Here is a 25,000-nt window from a genome sequence, read left to right as displayed (position 1 = left end):
CTGCTACTGCTGCTACATGCATTACTACTGCTGCTACTGCTGCTACATGCATTACTACTGCTGCTACTTGCATTACTACTGCTGCTACATGCATTACTACTGCTGCTTACTGCTGCTAATGCATTACTACTACTGCTACTGCTGCTACATGCATTACTACTGCTGCTACTGCTGCTACATGCATTACTACTGCTGCTACATGCATTCTACTACTGCTGCTACATGCATTACTACTGCTACTCCTGCTGCTACATGCATTACTACTGCTGCTACATGCAATTACTCCTGCTGCTACAATGCATTACTCCTGCTGCTACATGCATTACTACTGCTGCTACATGCAATTTACTACTGCTGGCTACATGCATTACTACTGCTGCTACTGCTGCTACATGCATTACTACTCTGCTCCTGCTGCTACATGCATTACTATACTGCTGCTACATGCATTACTTACTGCTGATACATGCAGTTACTACTACTGCTGCTACATGCATTACTACTGCTACTCCTGCTGCTACATGGCATTACTACACTACGCTGCTATCCATGCATTACTACTACTGCTGCTACATGCATTACCTACGCTCTTACTACTACTCCTGCTGCTACATTGCAGTAATACTGCCTGTGCTACATGCATACATACTGCTGCTACATGCATTACACTACTGCTGCCTACATGCATACTACTGCTGCTACATGCATTACTACTGCTGCTACATGCATTACTACTGCTACTCCTGCTGCTACATGCATTTACTACTGCTGCTACATGCATTACTACTGCTTGCTACATGCATTACTACTGCTGCTACATGCATTACTACTGCTGCTTACATGCATTACTACTGCTGCTACTGCTGCTACTGCTGCTACATGCATTACTACTGCTGCTACTGCTACTCCGCTGCTACATGCATTACTACTGCTGCTACTGCTGCTACATGCATTACTACTGGCTGCTACATGCATTACTACTGCTGCTACAATGGCATTACTACTGCTACTACTTCGCCTGCTCTACATGCATTTACTACTGCTGCATACTGCTGCTACATGCATTGCTACTGCTGCTACATCGGCCTTACTACTCTGCTGCACATGCATTACTACTGCTGCATACATGCATTACTACTGCTGCTACATGCATTACTACTGCTGACTTACATGGCATTACTACTGCTTGCTACATGCATTACTACTGCTGCTACATGCATTACTACTGCTGCTACTGCTGCTACATGCATTATACTGCTGCTTAACATGCATTACTACTGCTACTCCTGCTGCTACTGCTGCTACTGCTGCTACATGCATTACTACTGCTGCGACATGCATCCTACTGCTGCTATATGCATACTACTGCTGCTACTGCTGCTACATGCATTACTACTGCTGCTACATGCATTACTACTGCTGCTATATGCATTACTACTGCTGCTACTGCTGCTACATGCATTACTACTGCTACTACTGCTGCTACTGCTGCTACATGCTGCTACATGCATTACTACTGCTGCTACTGCTGCTACTGCTGCTACTGACTGCTACATGCATTACTACTGCTGCTACATGCATTACTACTGCTGCTACATGCATTACTACTACTGCTACTCCTACTTCCGCTATATTGCATTACTACTGCTACTCCTGCTGGCTACATGCATTACTACTGCTGCTATATGCATTACTACTGCTGCTACATGCATTACTCCTGCTGCTACATGCAATTACTACTGCTGCTACATGCATTACTACCTGCTGCTACATGCATTACTACTGCTGCTACATGCATTACTCCTGCTGCTACATGCTTTACTTCTGCTGCTACATGCATTACTCCTGCTGCTACATGCATTACTACTGCTGCTACATGCATTACTACTGCTGCTACTGCTGCTACATGCATTACTACTGCTGCTACTGCTGCTACATGCATTACTACTGCTGCTACTGCTGCTACTGCTGCTACTGCTGCTACATGCATTACTACTGCCTACTCCTGCTGCTACATGCATTACTACGCTACTCCTGCTGCTACATGCATTACTACTGCTACTCCTGCTACTACATGCATTACTACTGCGGCTACATGCATTACTATGCTACCTCCTGCTGCTACATACATTACTACTGCTGCTACATGCATTACTACTGCTGCTACATGCATTACTACTGCTACTCTCCTGCTGCTACATGCATTACTACTTGCTGGCTACATGCATTACTCCTGCTGCTACATGCATTACTACTGCTGCTACATGCATTACTACTGCTGCTACTGCTGCTACATGCATTACTACTGCTGCTACTGCTGCTACATGCATTACTACTGCTGCTACATGCATTACTACTGCTGCTACTGCTGCTACTGCATTACTACTGCTGCTACTGCTGCTACTGCTGCTACATGCATTACTACTGCTACTCCTGCTGCTACATGCATTACTACTGCTGCTATATGCATTACTACTGCTGCTACAGTGCATTACTTACTGCTGCTACATGCATTACTACTGCCTGCTACATGCATTACTACTGCTGCTACATGCATTACTACTGCTGCTACATGCATTACTACTGCTGCTACATGCATTACTCCTGCTGCTACATGCATTACTCCTGCTGCTACATGCATTACTACTGCTGCTACTGCTGCTATATGCATTACTACTGCTGCTACTGCTGCCTACATGCATTACTACTGCTGCTAAATGCATTACTACTGCTGCTACATGCATTACTACTGCTGCTACTGCTGCTACATGCATTACTACTTCTGCTCCTGCTGCTACATGCATTACTACTGCTGCTATATGCATTACTACTGCTGCTACATGCATTACTACTGCTGCTACATGCATTACTACTGCTGACTACTGCTTGCTAACATGCTTACTACTGCTGCTACATGGCATTACTATGCTGCTACTGCTGCTTACATGCATTACTACTGCTTCCTACTGGCTGCTACATGCATTACTACTGCTGCTATATGCATTACTACTGCTGCTACATGCATTACTACTGCTGCTACATGCATACTACTGCTGCTACTGCTGCTACATGCATTACTACTGCTGCTACATGCATTACTACTGCTGGCTACTGCTGCTACATGCATTACTACTGCTGCTACATGCATACTACTGCTGCTACATGCATTACTACTGCTGCTACTGCTGCTACATGCATTACTACTGCTACTCCTGCTGCTACTGCTGCTACTGCTGCTACATGCATTACTACTGCTGCTACATGCATTACTCCTGCTGCTACTGCTACTCCTGCTGCTACATGCATTACTCCTGCTGCTACTGCTACTCCTGCTGCTACATGCATTACTACTGCTGCTACTGCTGCTACTGCTACTCCTGCTGCTACATGCATTACTACTGCTGGGGCTTACAGCATTACTACTGCTGCTACATGCATTACTACTGCTGCTACTGCTGCTACTGTGCTTACTGCTACCCCTGCTGCTACATGCATTACTACTGCTGCTACATGCATAACTACTGCTGCTACATGCATAACTACTGCTGCTACATGCATTACTACTGCTGCTACATGCATTACTACTGCTACTCCTGCTGCTACATGCATTACTACTGCTGCTACTGCTGCTACTGCTGCTACATGCATTACTACTGCTGCTACTGCTGCTATATGCATTACTACTGCTGCTACATGCATTACTACTGCTACTCCTGCTGCTACATGCATTACTACTGCTGCTACATGCATTACTACTGCTACTCCTGCTGCTACATGCATTACTACTGCTGCTACATGCATTACTACTGCTGCTACTGCTGCTACATGCATTACTACTGCTACTCCTGCTGCTACATGCATTACTCCTGCTGCTACTGCTGCTACTGCTGCTACATGCATTACTACTGCTGCTACTGCTACTCCTGCTGCTACATGCATTACTCCTGCTGCTACTGCTACTCCTGCTGCTACATGCATTACTACTGCTGCTACATGCATTACTACTGCTACTCCTGCTGCTACATGCATTACTACTGCTGCTACATGCATTACTACTGCTGCTACTGCTGCTACATGCATTACTCCTGCTGCTACATGCATTACTCCTGCTGCTACATGCATTACTCCTGCTGCTACATGCATTACTACTGCTGCTACATGCATTACTCCTGCTGCTACATGCATTAATACTGCTGCTACATGCATTACTACTGCTGCTACATGCATTACTACTGCTGCTACATGCATTACTACTGCTACTCCTGCTGCTACATGCATTACTACTGCTACCCCTGCTGCTACATGCATTACTACTGCTGCTACATGCATTACTACTGCTGCTACATGCATTACTACTGCTGCTACATGCATTACTACTGCTGCTACATGCATTACTACTGCTGCTACATGCATTACTACTGCTGCTACATGCATTACTACTGCTACTCCTGCTGCTACATGCATTACTACTGCTGCTATATGCATTACTACTGCTGCTACTGCTGCTACATGCATTACTACTGCTGCTACATGCATTACTACTGCTGCTACATGCATTACTACTGCTGCTACATGCATTACTACTGCTGCTACATGCATTACTACTGCTGCTACATGCATTACTACTGCTGCTACTGCTGCTACATGCATTACTACTGCTGCTACTGCTGCTACATGCATTACTACTGCTGCTACTGCTGCTACATGCATTACTACTGCTGCTACATGCATTACTACTGCTGCTACATGCATTACTACTGCTGCTACTGCTGCTACATGCATTACTACTACTGCTACTGCTGCTACATGCATTACTACTGCTGCTACTGCTGCTACATGCATTACTACTGCTGCTACATGCATTACTACTGCTGCTACATGCATTACTACTGCTGCTTCATGCATTACTACTGCTACTCCTGCTGCTACATGCATTACTACTGCTGCTACATGCATTACTACTGCTGCTACATGCATTACTACTGCTACTCCTGCTGCTACATGCATTACTACTGCTGCTACATGCATTACTACTGCTGCTACATGCATTACTACTGCTGCTACATGCATTACTACTGCTGCTACATGCATTACTACTGCTGCTACATGCATTACTACTGCTACTCCTGCTGCTACATGCATTACTACTGCTGCTACATGCATTACTACTGCTGCTACATGCATTACTACTGCTGCTACATGCATTACTACTGCTGCTACATGCATTACTACTGCTGCTACTGCTGCTACTGCTGCTACATGCATTACTACTGCTGCTACTGCTACTCCTGCTGCTACATGCATTACTACTGCTGCTACTGCTGCTACATGCATTACTACTGCTGCTACATGCATTACTACTGCTGCTACATGCATTACTACTGCTACTCCTGCTGCTACATGCATTACTACTGCTGCTACTGCTGCTACATGCATTGCTACTGCTGCTACGTGCATTACTACTGCTGCTACATACATTACTACTGCTGCTACATGCATTACTACTGCTGCTACATGCATTACTACTGCTGCTACATGCATTACTACTGCTGCTACATGCATTACTACTGCTGCTACATGCATTACTACTGCTGCTACTGCTGCTACATGCATTACTACTGCTGCTACATGCATTACTACTGCTACTCCTGCTGCTACTGCTGCTACTGCTGCTACATGCATTACTACTGCTGCGACATGCATTACTACTGCTGCTATATGCATTACTACTGCTGCTACTGCTGCTACATGCATTACTACTGCTGCTACATGCATTACTACTGCTGCTATATGCATTACTACTGCTGCTACTGCTGCTACATGCATTACTACTGCTGCTACTGCTGCTACTGCTGCTACTGCTGCTACATGCATTACTACTGCTGCTACTGCTGCTACTGCTGCTACTGCTGCTACATGCATTACTACTGCTGCTACATGCATTACTACTGCTGCTACATGCATTACTACTGCTACTCCTGCTGCTATATGCATTACTACTGCTACTCCTGCTGCTACATGCATTACTACTGCTGCTATATGCATTACTACTGCTGCTACATGCATTACTCCTGCTGCTACATGCATTACTACTGCTGCTACATGCATTACTACTGCTGCTACATGCATTACTACTGCTGCTACATGCATTACTCCTGCTGCTACACGCTTTACTCCTGCTGCTACATGCATTACTCCTGCTGCTACATGCATTACTACTGCTGCTACATGCATTACTACTGCTGCTACATGCATTACTACTGCTGCTACTGCTGCTACATGCATTACTACTGCTGCTACTGCTGCTACTGCTGCTACTGCTGCTACATGCATTACTACTGCTACTCCTGCTGCTACATGCATTACTACTGCTACTCCTGCTGCTACATGCATTACTACTGCTACTCCTGCTACTACATGCATTACTACTGCTGCTACATGCATTACTACTGCTACTCCTGCTGCTACATACATTACTACTGCTGCTACATGCATTACTACTGCTGCTACATGCATTACTACTGCTACTCCTGCTGCTACATGCATTACTACTGCTGCTACATGCATTACTCCTGCTGCTACATGCATTACTACTGCTGCTACATGCATTACTACTGCTGCTACTGCTGCTACATGCATTACTACTGCTGCTACTGCTGCTACATGCATTACTACTGCTGCTACATGCATTACTACTGCTGCTACTGCTGCTACATGCATTACTACTGCTGCTACTGCTGCTACTGCTGCTACATGCATTACTACTGCTACTCCTGCTGCTACATGCATTACTACTGCTGCTATATGCATTACTACTGCTGCTACATGCATTACTACTGCTGCTACATGCATTACTACTGCTGCTACATGCATTACTACTGCTGCTACATGCATTACTACTGCTGCTACATGCATTACTACTGCTGCTACATGCATTACTCCTGCTGCTACATGCATTACTCCTGCTGCTACATGCATTACTACTGCTGCTACTGCTGCTATATGCATTACTACTGCTGCTACTGCTGCTACATGCATTACTACTGCTGCTACATGCATTACTACTGCTGCTACATGCATTACTACTGCTGCTACTGCTGCTACATGCATTACTACTGCTGCTACATGCATTACTACTGCTGCTACTGCTGCTACTGCTGCTACTGCTGCTACATGCATTACTACTGCTGCTACTGCTGCTATATGCATTACTACTGCTGCTACATGCATTACTACTGCTGCTACATGCATTACTACTGCTGCTACATGCATTACTACTGCTGCTACTGCTGCTACTGCTGCTACTGCTGCTACTGCTGCTATATGCATTACTACTGCTGCTACTGCTGCTACATGCATTACTACTGCTGCTACATGCATTACTACTGCTGCTACATGCATTACTACTGCTGCTACATGCATTACTACTGCTGCTACATGCATTACTACTGCTGCTACTGCTGCTACTGCTGCTACTGCTGCTACATGCATTACTACTGCTGCTACATGCATTACTACTGCTGCTATATGCATTACTACTGCTGCTACATGCATTACTACTGCTGCTACATGCATTACTACTGCTGCTACTGCTGCTACATGCATTACTACTGCTGCTACATGCATTACTACTGCTGCTACTGCTGCTATATGCATTACTACTGCTGCTACTTGCTGCTACATGCATTACTACTGCTGCTACATGCATTACTACTGCTACTACATGCATTACTACTGCTGCTACTGCTGCTACATGCATTACTACTGCTACTCCTGCTGCTACATGCATTACTACTGCTGCTACATGCACTACTACTGCTGCTACATGCATTACTACTGCTGCTACTGCTGCTACATGGCATTACTACTGCTGCTACATGCATTACTACTGCTGCTACTGCTTGCTACATGCATTACTACTGCTGCTACTGCTGCTACATGCATTACTACTGCTGCTACTGCTGCTACTGCTGCTACATGCATTACTACTGCTACTCCTGCTGCTACATGCATTACTACTGCTGCTATATGCATTACTACTGCTGCTACATGCATTACTACTGCTGCTACATGCATTACTACTGCTGCTACATGCATTACTACTGCTGCTACATGCATTACTACTGCTGCTACATGCATTACTACTGCTGCTACTGCTGCTATATGCATTACTACTGCTGCTACTGCTGCTACATGCATTACTACTGCTGCTACATGCATTACTACTGCTGCTACATGCATTACTACTGCTGCTACTGCTGCTACATGCATTACTACTGCTGCTACATGCATTACTACTGCTGCTACTGCTGCTACTGCTGCTACTGCTGCTACATGCATTACTACTGCTGCTACTGCTGCTATATGCATTACTACTGCTGCTACATGCATTACTACTGCTGCTACATGCATTACTACTGCTGCTACATGCATTACTACTGCTGCTACTGCTGCTACTGCTGCTACTGCTGCTACATGCATTACTACTGCTGCTACTGCTGCTATATGCATTACTACTGCTGCTACTGCTGCTACATGCATTACTACTGCTGCTACATGCATTACTACTGCTGCTACATGCATTACTACTGCTGCTACATGCATTACTACTGCTGCTACATGCATTACTACTGCTGCTACTGCTGCTACTGCTGCTACTGCTGCTACATGCATTACTACTGCTGCTACATGCATTACTACTGCTGCTATATGCATTACTACTGCTGCTACATGCATTACTACTGCTGCTACATGCATTACTACTGCTGCTACTGCTGCTACATGCATTACTACTGCTGCTACATGCATTACTACTGCTGCTACTGCTGCTACATGCATTACTACTGCTGCTACTGCTGCTACATGCATTACTACTGCTGCTACATGCATTACTACTGCTACTACATGCATTACTACTGCTGCTACATGCATTAACTACTGCTGCTACTGCTGCTACTGCTGCTACTGCTACTCCTGCTGCTACATGCATTACTACTGCTGCTACATGCATAACTACTGCTGCTACATGCATAAACTACTGCTGCTACATGCATTACTACTGCTGTACATGCATTACTACTGCTACTCCTGCTGCTACATGCATTACTACTGCTGCTACTGCTGCTACTGCTGCTACATGCATTACTACTGCTGCTAACTGCTGCTATATGCATTACTACTGCTGCTACATGCATTACTACTGCTACTCCTGCTGCTACATGCATTACTACTGCTGCTACATGCATTACTACTGCTACTCCTGCTGCTACATGCATTACTACTGCTGCTACATGCATTACTACTGCTGCTACTGCTGCTACATGCATTACTACTGCTACTCCTGCTGCTACATGCATTACTCCTGCTGCTACTGCTGCTACTGCTGCTACATGCATTACTACTGCTGCTACTGCTACTCCTGCTGCTACATGCATTACTCCTGCTGCTACTGCTACTCCTGCTGCTACATGCATTACTACTGCTGCTACATGCATTACTACTGCTACTCCTGTGCTACATGCATTACTACTGCTGCTACATGCATTACTACTGCTGCTACTGCTGCTACATGCATTACTCCTGCTGCTACATGCATTACTCCTGCTGCTACATGCATTACTCCTGCTGCTACATGCATTACTACTGCTGCTACATGCATTACTCCTGCTGCTACATGCATTAATACTGCTGCTACATGCATTACTACTGCTGCTACATGCATTACTACTGCTGCTACATGCATTACTACTGCTACTCCTGCTGCTACATGCATTACTACTGCTACCCCTGCTGCTACATGCATTACTACTGCTGCTACATGCATTACTACTGCTGCTACATGCATTACTACTGCTGCCTACATGCATTACTACTGCTGCTACATGCATTACTACTGCTGCTACATGCATTACTACTGCTGCTACATGCATTACTACTGCTACTCCTGCTGCTACATGCATTACTACTGCTGCTATATGCATTACTACTGCTGCTACTGCTGCTACATGCCATTACTACTGCTGCTACATGCATTACTACTGCTGCTACATGCATTACTACTGCTGCTACATGCATTACTACTGCTGCTACATGCATTACTACTGCTGCTACATGCATTACTACTGCTGCTACTGCTGCTACATGCATTACTACTGCTGCTACTGCTGCTACATGCATTACTACTGCTGCTACTGCTGCTACATGCATTACTACTGCTGCTACATGCATTACTACTGCTGCTACATGCATTACTACTGCTGCTACTGCTGCTACATGCATTACTACTACTGCTACTGCTGCTACATGCATTACTACTGCTGCTACTGCTGCTACATGCATTACTACTGCTGCTACATGCATTACTACTGCTGCTACATGCATTACTACTGCTGCTACATGCATTACTACTGCTACTCCTGCTGCTACATGCATTACTACTGCTGCTACATGCATTACTACTGCTGCTACATGCATTACTACTGCTACTCCTGCTGCTACATGCATTACTACTGCTGCTACATGCATTACTACTGCTGCTACATGCATTACTACTGCTGCTACATGCATTACTACTGCTGCTACATGCATTACTACTGCTGCTACATGCAATTACTACTGCTACTCCTGCTGCTACATGCATTACTACTGCTGCTACATGCATTACTACTGCTGCTACATGCATTACTACTGCTGCTACATGCATTACTACTGCTGCTACATGCATTACTACTGCTGCTACTGCTGCTACTGCTGCTACATGCATTACTACTGCTGCTACTGCTACTCCTGCTGCTACATGCATTACTACTGCTGCTACTGCTGCTACATGCATTACTACTGCTGCTACATGCATTACTACTGCTGCTACATGCATTACTACTGCTACTCCTGCTGCTACATGCCATTACTTACTGCTGCTACTGCTGCTACATGCATTGCTACTGCTGCTACGTGCATTACTTAACTTGCTGCCTACATACATTACTACTGCTGCTACATGCATTACTACTGCTGCTACATGCATTACTACTCTGCTACATGCATTACTACTGCTGCTTACATGCATTACTACTGCTGCTACATGCATTACTACTGCTGCTACTGCTGCTACATGCATTACTACTGCTGCTACATGCATTACTACTGCTACTCCTGCTGCTACTGCTGCTACTGCTGCTACATGCATTACTACTGCTGCGACATGCATTACTACTGCTGCTATATGCATTACTACTGCTGCTACTGCTGCTACATGCATTACTACTGCTGCTACATGCATTACTACTGCTGCTATATGCATTACTACTGCTGCCTACTGCTGCTACATGCATTACTACTGCTGCTACTGCTGCTACTGCTGCTACTTGCTGCTACATGCATTACTACTGCTGCTACTGCTGCTACTGCTGCTACTGCTGCTACATGCATTACTACTGCTGCTACATGCATTACTACTGCTGCTACATGCATTACTACTGCTACTCCTGCTGCTATATGCATTACTACTGCTACTCCTGCTGCTACATGCATTACTACTGCTGCTATAATGCATTACTACTGCTGCTACATGCATTACTCCTGCTGCTACATGCATTACTACTGCTGCTACATGCATTACTACTGCTGCTACATGCATTACTACTGCTGCTACATGCATTACTCCTGCTGCTACACGCTTTACTCCTGCTGCTACATGCATTACTCCTGCTGCTACATGCATTACTACTGCTGCTACATGCATTACTACTGCTGCTACTGCTGCTACATGCATTACTACTGCTGCTACTGCTGCTACATGCATTACTACTGCTGCTACTGCTGCTACTGCTGCTACTGCTGCTACATGCATTACTACTGCTACTCCTGCTGCTACATGCATTACTACTGCTACTCCTGCTGCTACATGCATTACTACTGCTACTCCTGCTACTACATGCATTACTACTGCTGCTACATGCATTACTACTGCTACTCCTGCTGCTACATACATTACTACTGCTGCTACATGCATTACTACTGCTGCTACATGCATTACTACTGCTACTCCTGCTGCTACATGCATTACTACTGCTGCTACATGCATTACTCCTGCTGCTACATGCATTACTACTGCTGCTACATGCATTACTACTGCTGCTACTGCTGCTACATGCATTACTACTGCTGCTACTGCTGCTACATGCATTACTACTGCTGCTACATGCATTACTACTGCTGCTACTGCTGCTACATGCATTACTACTGCTGCTACTGCTGCTACTGCTGCTACATGCATTACTACTGCTACTCCTGCTGCTACATGCATTACTACTGCTGCTATATGCATTACTACTGCTGCTACATGCATTACTACTGCTGCTACATGCATTACTACTGCTGCTACATGCATTACTACTGCTGCTACATGCATTACTACTGCTGCTACATGCATTACTACTGCTGCTACATGCATTACTCCTGCTGCTACATGCATTACTCCTGCTGCTACATGCATTACTACTGCTGCTACTGCTGCTATATGCATTACTACTGCTGCTACTGCTGCTACATGCATTACTACTGCTGCTACATGCATTACTACTGCTGCTACATGCATTACTACTGCTGCTACTGCTGCTACATGCATTACTACTGCTGCTACATGCATTACTACTGCTGCTACTGCTGCTACTGCTGCTACTGCTGCTACATGCATTACTACTGCTGCTACTGCTGCTATATGCATTACTACTGCTGCTACATGCATTACTACTGCTGCTACATGCATTACTACTGCTGCTACATGCATTACTACTGCAGCTACTGCTGCTACTGCTGCTACTGCTGCTACTGCTGCTATATGCATTACTACTGCTGCTACTGCTGCTACATGCATTACTACTGCTGCTACATGCATTACTACTGCTGCTACATGCATTACTACTGCTGCTACATGCATTACTACTGCTGCTACATGCATTACTACTGCTGCTACTGCTGCTACTGCTGCTACTGCTGCTACATGCATTACTACTGCTGCTACATGCATTACTACTGCTGCTATATGCATTACTACTGCTGCTACATGCATTACTACTGCTGCTACATGCATTACTACTGCTGCTACTGCTGCTACATGCATTACTACTGCTGCTACATGCATTACTACTGCTGCTACTGCTGCTATATGCATTACTACTGCTGCTACTGCTGCTACATGCATTACTACTGCTGCTACATGCATTACTACTGCTACTACATGCATTACTACTGCTGCTACTGCTGCTACATGCATTACTACTGCTACTCCTGCTGCTACATGCATTACTACTGCTGCTACATGCACTACTACTGCTGCTACATGCATTACTACTGCTGCTACTGCTGCTACATGCATTACTACTGCTGCTACATGCATTACTACTGCTGCTACTGCTGCTACATGCATTACTACTGCTGCTACTGCTGCTACATGCATTACTACTGCTGCTACTGCTGCTACTGCTGCTACATGCATTACTACTGCTACTCCTGCTGCTACATGCATTACTACTGCTGCTATATGCATTACTACTGCTGCTACATGCATTACTACTGCTGCTACATGCATTACTACTGCTGCTACATGCATTACTACTGCTGCTACATGCATTACTACTGCTGCTACATGCATTACTACTGCTGCTACTGCTGCTATATGCATTACTACTGCTGCTACTGCTGCTACATGCATTACTACTGCTGCTACATGCATTACTACTGCTGCTACATGCATTACTACTGCTGCTACTGCTGCTACATGCATTACTACTGCTGCTACATGCATTACTACTGCTGCTACTGCTGCTACTGCTGCTACTGCTGCTACATGCATTACTACTGCTGCTACTGCTGCTATATGCATTACTACTGCTGCTACATGCATTACTACTGCTGCTACATGCATTACTACTGCTGCTACATGCATTACTACTGCTGCTACTGCTGCTACTGCTGCTACTGCTGCTACATGCATTACTACTGCTGCTACTGCTGCTATATGCATTACTACTGCTGCTACTGCTGCTACATGCATTACTACTGCTGCTACATGCATTACTACTGCTGCTACATGCATTACTACTGCTGCTACATGCATTACTACTGCTGCTACATGCATTACTACTGCTGCTACTGCTGCTACTGCTGCTACTGCTGCTACATGCATTACTACTGCTGCTACATGCATTACTACTGCTGCTATATGCATTACTACTGCTGCTACATGCATTACTACTGCTGCTACATGCATTACTACTGCTGCTACTGCTGCTACATGCATTACTACTGCTGCTACATGCATTACTACTGCTGCTACTGCTGCTACATGCATTACTACTGCTGCTACTGCTGCTACATGCATTACTACTGCTGCTACATGCATTACTACTGCTACTACATGCATTACTACTGCTGCTACTGCTGCTACATGCATTACTACTGCTACTCCTGCTGCTACATGCATTACTACTGCTGCTACATGCATTACTACTGCTACTACTGCTGCTACATGCATTACTACTGCTGCTACATGCACTACTACTGCTACTACTGCTGCTACATGCATTACTACTGCTGCTACATGCATTACTACTGCTGCTACATGCACTACTACTGCTGCTACATGCATTACTACTGCTGCTACATGCATTACTACTGCTGCTACATGCATTACTACTGCTGCTACATGCATTACTCCTGCTGCTACATGCATTACTACTGCTGCTACATGCATTACTACTGCTGCTACATGCATTACTACTGCTGCTACATGCATTACTACTGCTGCTATATGCACTACTACTGCTGCTACATGCATTACTACTGCTGCTACATGCATTACTACTGCTGCTACATGCATTACTACTGCTGCTACATGCATTACTACTGCTGCTACATGCACTACTACTGCTGCTACATGCATTACTACTGCTGCTACATGCATTACTACTGCTGCTACATGCATTACTACTGCTACTACTGCTGCTATATGCATTACTACTGCTGCTATATGCATTACTACTGCTGCTACATGCATTACTACTGCTGCTACATGCATTACTACTGCTGCTATATGCATTACTACTGCTGCTACTGCTGCTACATGCATTACTACTGCTGCTCCTGCTGCTACATGCATTACTACTGCTGCTACTGCTGCTACATGCATTACTACTGCTGCTACATGCATTACTACTGCTGCTACATGCATTACTCCTGCTGCTACATGCATTACTACTGCTGCTACATGCACTACTACTGCTGCTACATGCATTACTACTGCTGCTACATGCATTACTACTGCTACTCCTGCTGCTACATGCATTACTACTGCTACTCCTGCTGCTATATGCATTACTACTGCTGCTATATGCATTACTACTGCTGCTACATGCATTACTACTGCTGCTACATGCATTACTACTGCTGCTACATGCATTACTACTGCTGCTACTACTGCTACATGCATTACTACTGCTACTCCTGCTGCTACATGCATTACTACTGCTGCTACATGCATTACTACTGCTGCTACATGCATTAATACTGCTGCTACTGCTGCTACTGCTGCTACTGCTGCTACATGCATTACTACTGCTGCTACTGCTGCTACATGCATTACTACTGCTGCTACTGCTGCTACATGCATTACTACTGCTGCTACTGCTGCTACATGCATTAATACTGCTGCTACTGCTGCTACTGCTGCTACTGCTGCTACATGCATTACTACTGCTGCTACTGCTGCTACATGCATTACTACTGCTGCTACTGCTGCTACTGCTGCTACATGCATTACTACTGCTGCTACTGCTGCTACATGCATTACTACTGCTGCTACTGCTGCTACTGCTGCTACTGCTGCTATATGCATTACTACTGCTGCTACATGCATTACTACTGCTGCTACATGCATTACTACTGCTGCTACATGCATTACTACTGCTGCTACATGCATTACTACTGCTACTCCTGCTGCTACATGCATTACTACTGCTGCTACATGCATTACTACTGCTGCTACATGCATTACTACTGCTGCTACATGCATTACTACTGCTGCTACTGCTGCTACATGCATTACTACTGCTGCTACTGCTGCTACATGCATTACTACTGCTGCTACATGCATTACTACTGCTGCTCCTGCTGCTACATGCATTACTCCTGCTGCTACATGCATTACTACTGCTGCTACATGCATTACTACTGCCGCTACATGCATTACTACTGCTGCTAATGCATTACTACTGCTGCTACTGCTGCTACATGCATACTACTGCTGCTACTGCTACTACTACTACTACTGCTACTACTACTACTACTGCTACTCCTGCTGCTACATGCATTACTACTGCTACTACTGCTGCTACATGCATTACTACTGCTGCTACATGCATTACTACTGCTGCTACTGCTGCTACATGCATTACTACTGCTGCTACTGCTGCTACATGCATTACTACTGCTGCTACATGCATTACTACTGCTGCTACATGCATTACTACTGCTGCTACATGCATTACTACTGCTGCTACATGCATTACTACTGCTGCTACATGCATTACTACTGCTGCTACTGCTGCTACATGCATTACTACTGCTGCTACATGCATTACTACTGCTGCTACTACTGCTACATGCATTACTACTGCTGCTACTGCTGCTACATGCATTACTACTGCTGCTACATGCATTACTACTGCTGCTACATGCATTACTACTGCTGCTACATGCATTACTACTGCTGCTACTGCTGCTACATGCATTACTACTGCTGCTACATGCATTACTACTGCTGCTACATGCATTACTACTGCTGCTACTGCTGCTACATGCATTACTACTGCTGCTACATGCATTACTACTGCTGCTACTGCTGCTACTGCTGCTACTGCTGCTACATGCATTACTACTGCTGCTACTGCTGCTATATGCATTACTACTGCTGCTACATGCATTACTACTGCTGCTACATGCATTACTACTGCTGCTACATGCATTACTACTGCTGCTACTGCTGCTACTGCTGCTACTGCTGCTACATGCATTACTACTGCTGCTACTGCTGCTATATGCATACTACTGCTGCTACTGCTGCTACATGCATTACTACTGCTGCTACATGCATTACTACTGCTGCTACATGCATTACTACTGCTGCTACATGCATTACTACTGCTGCTACATGCATTACTACTGCTTGCTACTGCTGCTACTGCTGCTACTGCTGCTACATGCATTACTACTGCTGCTACATGCATTACTACTGCTGCTATATGCATTACTACTGCTGCTACCATGCATTACTACTGCTGCTACATGCAATTACTACTGCTGCTAATGCTGCTACATGCATTACTACTGCTGCTACAATGCATTACTACTGCTGCTACTGCTGCTACATTGCATTACTACTGCTCTACTGCTGCTACATGCATTACTACTGCTGCTACATGCATTACTACTGCTACTACATGCATTACTACTGCTGCTACTGCTGCTACATGCATTACTACTGCTACTCCTGCTGCTACATGCATTACTACTGCTGCTACATGCATTACTACTGCTACTACTGCTGCTACATGCATTACTACTGCTGCTACATGCACTACTACTGCTACTACTGCTGCTACATGCATTACTACTGCTGCTACATGCATTACTACTGCTGCTACATGCACTACTACTGCTGCTACATGCATTACTACTGCTGCTACATGCATTACTACTGCTGCTACATGCATTACTACTGCTGCTACATGCATTACTCCTGCTGCTACATGCATTACTACTGCTGCTACATGCATTACTACTGCTGCTACATGCATTACTACTGCTGCTACATGCATTACTACTGCTGCTATATGCACTACTACTGCTGCTACATGCATACTACTGCTGCTACAATGCATTACTACTGCTGCTACATGCATTACTACTGCTGCTACAAATGCATTACTACTGCTGCTACATGCACTACTACTGCTGCTACATGCATTACTTACTGCTGCTACATGCATTACTACTGCTGCTACATGCATTACTACTGCTACTACTGCTGCTATATGCATTACTACTGCTGCTATATGCATTACTACTGCTGCTACATGCATTACTACTGCTGCTACATGCATTACTACTGCTGCTATATGCATTACTACTGCTGCTACTGCTGCTACATGCATTACTACTGCTGCTCCTGCTGCTACATGCATTACTACTGCTGCTACTGCTGCTACATGCATTACTACTGCTGCTACATGCATTACTACTGCTGCTACTGCTGCTACATGCATTACTACTGCTGCTACATGCATTACTACTGCTGCTACATGCATTACTCCTGCTGCTACATGCATTACTACTGCTGCTACATGCATTACTACTGCTGCTACATGCATTACTACTGCTGCTACATGCATTACTACTGCTACTCCTGCTGCTACATGCATTACTACTGCCTACTCCTGCTGCTATATGCATTACTACTGCTGCTATATGCATTACTTACTGCTGCTACATGCATTACTACTGCTGCTACATGCATTACTACTGCTGCTACATGCATTACTACTGGCTGCTACTACTGCTACATGCATTACTACTGCTACTCTCGCTGCTGCTACATGCATACTACTGCTGCTACATGCATTACTACTGCTGCTACATGCATTTAATACTGCTGCTACTGCTGGCTACTGCTGCTACTGCTGCTACATGCATTACTACTGCTGCTACTGGCTGCTACATGCATTACTACTGCTGCTACTGCTGCTACATGCATTACTACTGCTGCTACTGCTGCTACATGGCATTAATACTGCTGCTACCTGCTGCTACTGCTGCTACTGCTGCTACATGCATTACTACTGCTGCTACTGCTGCTACCATGCATTACTACTGCTGCTACTGCTGCTACTGCTGCTACATGCATTACTACTGCTGCTACTGCTGCTACATGCATTACTACTGCTGCTACTGCTGCTACTGCTGCTACTTGCCTGCTATATGCATTACTACTGCTGCTACATGCATTACTACTGCTGCTACATGCATTACTACTGCTGCTACATGCATTACTACTGCTGCTACATGCATTACTACTGCTACTCCTGCTGCTACATGCATTTACTACTGCTGCTACATGCATTACTACTGCTGCTACATGCATTACTACTGCTGCTACATGCATTACTACTGCTGCTACTGCTGCTACATGCATTACTACTGCTGCTACTGCTGCTACATGCATTACTACTGCTGCTACATGCATTACTACTGCTGCTCCTGCTGCTACATGCATTACTCCTGCCTGCTACATGCATTACTACTGCTGCTACATGCATTACTACTGCCGCTACATGCATTACTACTGCTGCTACATGCATTACTACTGCTGCTACTGCTGCTACATGCCATTACTACTGCTGCTACTGCTACTACTACTACTACTGCTACTACTACTACTACTGCTACTCCTGCTGCTACATGCATTACTACTGCTACTACTGCTGCTACATGCATTACTACTGCTGCTACATGCATTACTACTGCTGCTACTGCTGCTACATGCATTACTACTGGCTGCTACTGCTGCTACATGCATTACTACTGCTGCTACATGCATTACTACTACTGCTACATGCATTACTACTGCTGCTACATGCATTACTACTGCTGCTACATGCATTACTACTGCTGCTACATGCATTACTACTGCTGCTACTGCTGCTACATGCATTACTACTGCTGCTACATGCATTACTACTGCTGCTACTGCTGCTACATGCATTACTACTGCTGCTACATGCATTACTACTGCTGCTACATGCATTACTACTGCTGCTACATGCATTACTACTGCTGCTACTACTGCTACATGCATTACTACTGCTGCTACTGCTGCTACATGCATTACTACTGCTACTACATGCATTACTACTGCTACTCCTGCTGCTACATGCATTACTACTGCTGCTACATGCATTACTACTGCTACTCCTGCTGCTACATGCATTACTACTGCTGCTACATGCATTACTACTGCTGCTACATGCACTACTACTGCTGCTACATGCATTACTACTGCTGCTACATGCATTACTACTGCTACTCCTGCTGCTACATGCATTACTACTGCTGCTACATGCATTACTACTGCTGCTACATGCATTACTACTGCTACTACTGCTGCTACATGCATTACTACTGCTGCTACATGCATTACTACTGCTGCTACTGCTGCTACATGCATTACTACTGCTGCTACTGCTGCTACATGCATTACTACTGCTGCTACTGCTGCTACATGCATTACTACTGCTGCTACTGCTGCTACTGCTGCTACTGCTGCTATATGCATTACTACTGCTGCTACTGCTGCTACATGCATTACTACTGCTGCTACTGCTGCTACATGCATTACTACTGCTGCTACATGCATTACTACTGCTGCTACTGCTGCTACATGCATTACTACTGCTGCTACATGCATTACTACTGCTGCTACATGCATTACTACTGCTGCTACATGCATTACTACTGCTGCTACATGCATTACTACTGCTGCTACTGCTGCTACATGCATTACTACTGCTGCTACATGCATTACTACTGCTGCTACATGCATTACTACTGCTGCTACATGCATTACTACTGCTGCTACATGCATTACTACTGCTGCTACATGCATTACTACTGCTGCTACATGCATTACTACTGCTGCTACATGCATTACTACTGCTGCTACATGCATTACTACTGCTGCTGCTACTGCTGCTACTGCTGCTACATGCATTACTACTGCTGGGGGCACAGTGAGAGCTGAAACACAGCACATTGGTTATGGTAAAGACATTCACATTCATACCGGAGTGTGTGTGTGTGTGTGTGTGTGTGTGTGTGTTGTGTGTGTGTGTGTGTGTGTGTGTGTGTGTGTGTGTGTGTGTGTGTGTGTGTGTGTGTGTGTGTGTGTGTGTGTGTATGCGTGTGTGTGTGTGCGCGCGCTTGTGCGTGCGTGCCAGGTGGAGTTGGAGAGGTTGAGGCGGGAGGAGGAGGCAACAACAGCAGCCAGAGAGAGAGAACAGCTGGGCCAGACAGTACTCAGCCTGGAGCAGGAAGCCGACCACCGGCAGCTGGAGATGCAGACGGTACAGGTAGGAAGCAGGCGGGATGACTGGTGATAGGACAGCCGCCATGACAAGGAGATCAGTCATCATTACTGATACAGTGGGGCAAAAGAGGCTCCTCTGTCCTCCACTCGTTACCTGGCACCTGTTTGAACTCGTTATCAGTATAAAAGACACCTGTCCACAACCTCTAACAGTCACACTCCAAACTCCACTATGGCCATGACAAGGAGATCAGTCATCATTACTGATACAGTGGGGCAAAAGAGGCTCCTCTGTCCTCCACTCGTTACCTGGCACCTGTTTGAACTCGTTATCAGTATAAAAGACACCTGTCCACAACCTCTAACAGTCACACTCCAAACTCCACTATGGCCATGACAAGGAGATCAGTCATCATTACTGATACAGTGGGGCAAAAGAGGCTCCTCTGTCCTCCACTCGTTACCTGGCACCTGTTTGAACTCGTTATCAGTATAAAAGACACCTGTCCACAACCTCTAACAGTCACACTCCAAACTCCACTATGGCCATGACAAGGAGATCAGTCATCATTACTGATACAGTGGGGCAAAAGAGGCTCCTCTGTCCTCCACTCGTTACCTGGCACCTGTTTGAACTCGTTATCAGTATAAAAGACACCTGTCCACAACCTCTAACAGTCACACTCCAAACTCCACTATGGCCATGACAAGGAGATCAGTCATCATTACTGATACAGTGGGGCAAAAGAGGCTCCTCTGTCCTCCACTCGTTACCTGGCACCTGTTTTGAACTCGTTATCAGTATAAAGACACCTGTCCACAACCTCTAACAGTCACACTCCAAACTCCACTATGGCCATGACAAGGAGATCAGTCATCATTACTGATATCTGAGGTTTAGAATGAAATAAATGAAACACTGAGTGTACAAAACATTAGGAACACCTTCCTAATATTGAGTTGCAGCACCCTTCGGGCCTTCAGAACAGCCTCAATTCTTCGGGGCGTGGACTCTATAAAGTGTAGAAAACGTCCCACAGGGATGCTGGGCCCATGTTGACTCTGATGCTTCCCACAGTTGTGTCAAGTTGGGTAGTGTGAAAATCACAGCAGCGTTGCAGTTGTTGACTCAAACTGGTGCACCTGGCACCTACTACCATACCCGCGTTCAAAAGCACTTAAATATTTTGTCTTGTCCGTTCACCCTCTGAATTTCACACATACACAAACCATGTCTCACGGCTAAAAAAATCCTTCTTTAACCCCGTCTTCCTCCCCTTCATCTACACTGATTGAAAAGGATTTAACAAGTGACATCAATAAGGGATCGTAGCTTTCACCTGGGATTCACCTGGTCAGTCTGTCTGTCGTGGAAACAGCAGGTGTTCCTAATGTTTTGTACACTTTGCAGACGCTTTCGACCAAACATTTAAGTTGCTTGTGCCATGCTCTTACGACCGGACACACACAGGACCACTAGCTCCGTGGCGACACCGAGTGTGTTGAGTAGCGTCATTCCATTATATCCTGTGTCCTTCAGGCCCAGATGACCCAGCTGGAACGCTCCCATGCTCAGCACCTCCTGGAGGTGACGTCCCACCATCGCCGGGAGATGGACTCGGAGACAGAGAGGCTGAGGGCGACGCAGCTACAGGCGGAGAGGGCTCTGGAGACCAGGGAGAAAGCACATCGTCAGAGGGTCACAGTCCTGGAGGAGCAGGTACTGAATGGGTCTGACAGGGGGGAGACTCCTGCAGGTCATGGCACTGTTGTTATTGGTTGGATCTCATTGGTTGGATCTCAGTGCTGTTATTGGTTGCATCCTCATTCCTTGCATTCTCTTTCCTCTGTCCTCAAAACGTCAGTGAGAAGCAATGAGAGATGGCTTCCCTCCAACTGAGTAAGAGATGGGGGGGGGGAAAGGAATGAGGAAAACCTTCTGTTATTGACCCATGTTCCCTCTCTGTCCCTCTCTATGTCTCTGTCCCTCTCTGTCCCTCTCTGTGTCTCTGTCCCTCTCTATGTCTCTGTCCCTCTCTGTCTCTTGGTCTCTGTCTCTGTGTCTCCCCCTGCCCCCCTCCCCCCTCCCCAAGGTGCTGACGCTGAAGGACCAGTTGGACCAGGAGATGAGGAGGAGGCAGGCCTACGTCAACCAGATACTGAGATAATGGGGTGTATGCTAACCAGTGGCCCCTGGCCCCTGGAGAGGGATGGGGAGAATGACATGGCATTCTGGGACAGACAGTCCTTAGTATGTTACTGGGAATCAACAGACTAGTTTCTGCAGAACGTACACATGTAAACACACATGTACACACACAAACTCACACTCACATGCACATACATACACACTTAGGTACGCAAGACACACAATAACAGGCAGACACAAGCCCAACACCACACACACACACTGGATTTCAGTAATCTGCAGAGAAACCCCCCAAACAACAAACAGTGAATGTGTTGTTTCTGGCTGTGCTGGAAGCTGTTGTCAGATTATTTAAAGGATTTGCTCAGGCCAGACAGGCCACACGGTGCTGCTGAGTCTGTTACTGTTGTCAAATCAACACAATGTGAAGATAGAGACACACACACACACACACACACACACACACACACACACACACACACACACACACACACACACACACACACACTAACCATTACTGTTGTCTCTGTTTGTCAAATCAACACAATGTGAAGATAGAGACACACACACACACACACACCACACACACACACACACACACACACACACCACACACACACCACACACACACACACACACACACCACACACACACACACACACACACACACACACACACACACACACACACACACACACACACACACACACACACACACACACACACACACACACACACACACCACACACTAACCATTACTGTTGTCTCTGTTTGTGTAACAACAACAGAATCCTTCCTCTGTAACTGCAGCATGTGTTTATGTAGGTTATAATTATCAGCATTAAAACACTTACAACCATTTATTTATTAATTATTTCTGGTTTTTGAATTATATAATATTTTGTATTGAATTTTCAATTTTCAATGATTAAACCAGTCATAAGGTGATAATTGATATCGGAGAAATGAGAATCAAGTTTGATTTAAAAACACAATAACCATATATACATATAGCAGTTAATAGTTTATAGCACTGTTGTCCATTCCTATGTATTAGTAGTATGTGTTGGTTGTACACTGTTGTCCATTCCTATGTATTAGTAGTATGTGTTGGTTGTACACTGTTGTCCATTCCTATGTATTAGTAGTATGTGTTGGTTGTACACTGTTGTCCATTCCTATGTATTAGTAGTATGTGTTGGTTGTACACTGTTGTCCATTCCTATGTATTAGTAGTATGTGTTGGTTGTACACTGTTGTCCATTCCTATGTATTAGTAGTATGTGTTGGTTGTACACTGTTGTCCATTCCTATGTATTAGTAGTATGTGTTGGTTGTACACTGTTGTCCATTCCTATGTATTAGTAGTATGTGTTGGTTGTACACTGGCACGGTGCAGTCATTAGACTGTAATTCTATTTAACTCATCACAATGAGGTTATGTTTGAGACAAATAAAAGACAGACTGAGTGGTTAAAAACAATCCTGAGTTTTATTCAGCATATTTATTCATTAGATACTACGCTCCGTTGTTTTGGAAACTGTTCAAGTGCCTGTCAATACTATGTACAAAACGCTGACGATCCTATTTGTGTTCCACATTTTGAGTTTGTTAATGATCCTCTTTGTCGAAGAGAAAGCTGTGACTGTGTGTGTGTCTCTCTCTCTCTCTCTCTCTTTCTCTCTCCTCTCTCCTCTCCTCTCTCTCTCTCTCT

At 45.2% G+C, this 25,000-nt stretch overlaps 1 protein-coding gene across 1 annotated transcript in view; it reads left to right on the top strand.

Annotated features, from left to right (window-relative positions):
- The window catches only part of crocc2 (ciliary rootlet coiled-coil, rootletin family member 2), a 182,574-nt gene extending 157,806 nt beyond the window's left edge, over positions 1 to 24,768 (top strand). Inside the window, exons 37-39 of the mRNA XM_031822324.1 lie at positions 21,048 to 21,179; positions 22,677 to 22,856; positions 23,230 to 24,768. Coding sequence (XP_031678184.1) covers positions 21,048 to 21,179; positions 22,677 to 22,856; positions 23,230 to 23,304 — 387 coding nt within the window. The 3' untranslated portion in view covers positions 23,305 to 24,768. The remainder of the gene's footprint in view (positions 1 to 21,047; positions 21,180 to 22,676; positions 22,857 to 23,229) is intronic.
- Positions 24,769 to 25,000: the final 232 nt, after the last annotated feature.

The sequence above is a fragment of the Oncorhynchus kisutch genome, linkage group LG4 (genome assembly GCF_002021735.2).
Source record: "Oncorhynchus kisutch isolate 150728-3 linkage group LG4, Okis_V2, whole genome shotgun sequence".
Taxonomy (NCBI): domain Eukaryota; kingdom Metazoa; phylum Chordata; class Actinopteri; order Salmoniformes; family Salmonidae; genus Oncorhynchus; species Oncorhynchus kisutch.
Note: the sequence above shows the minus strand (reverse complement) of the source record. Positions and strands in the feature narration are given on the sequence as shown.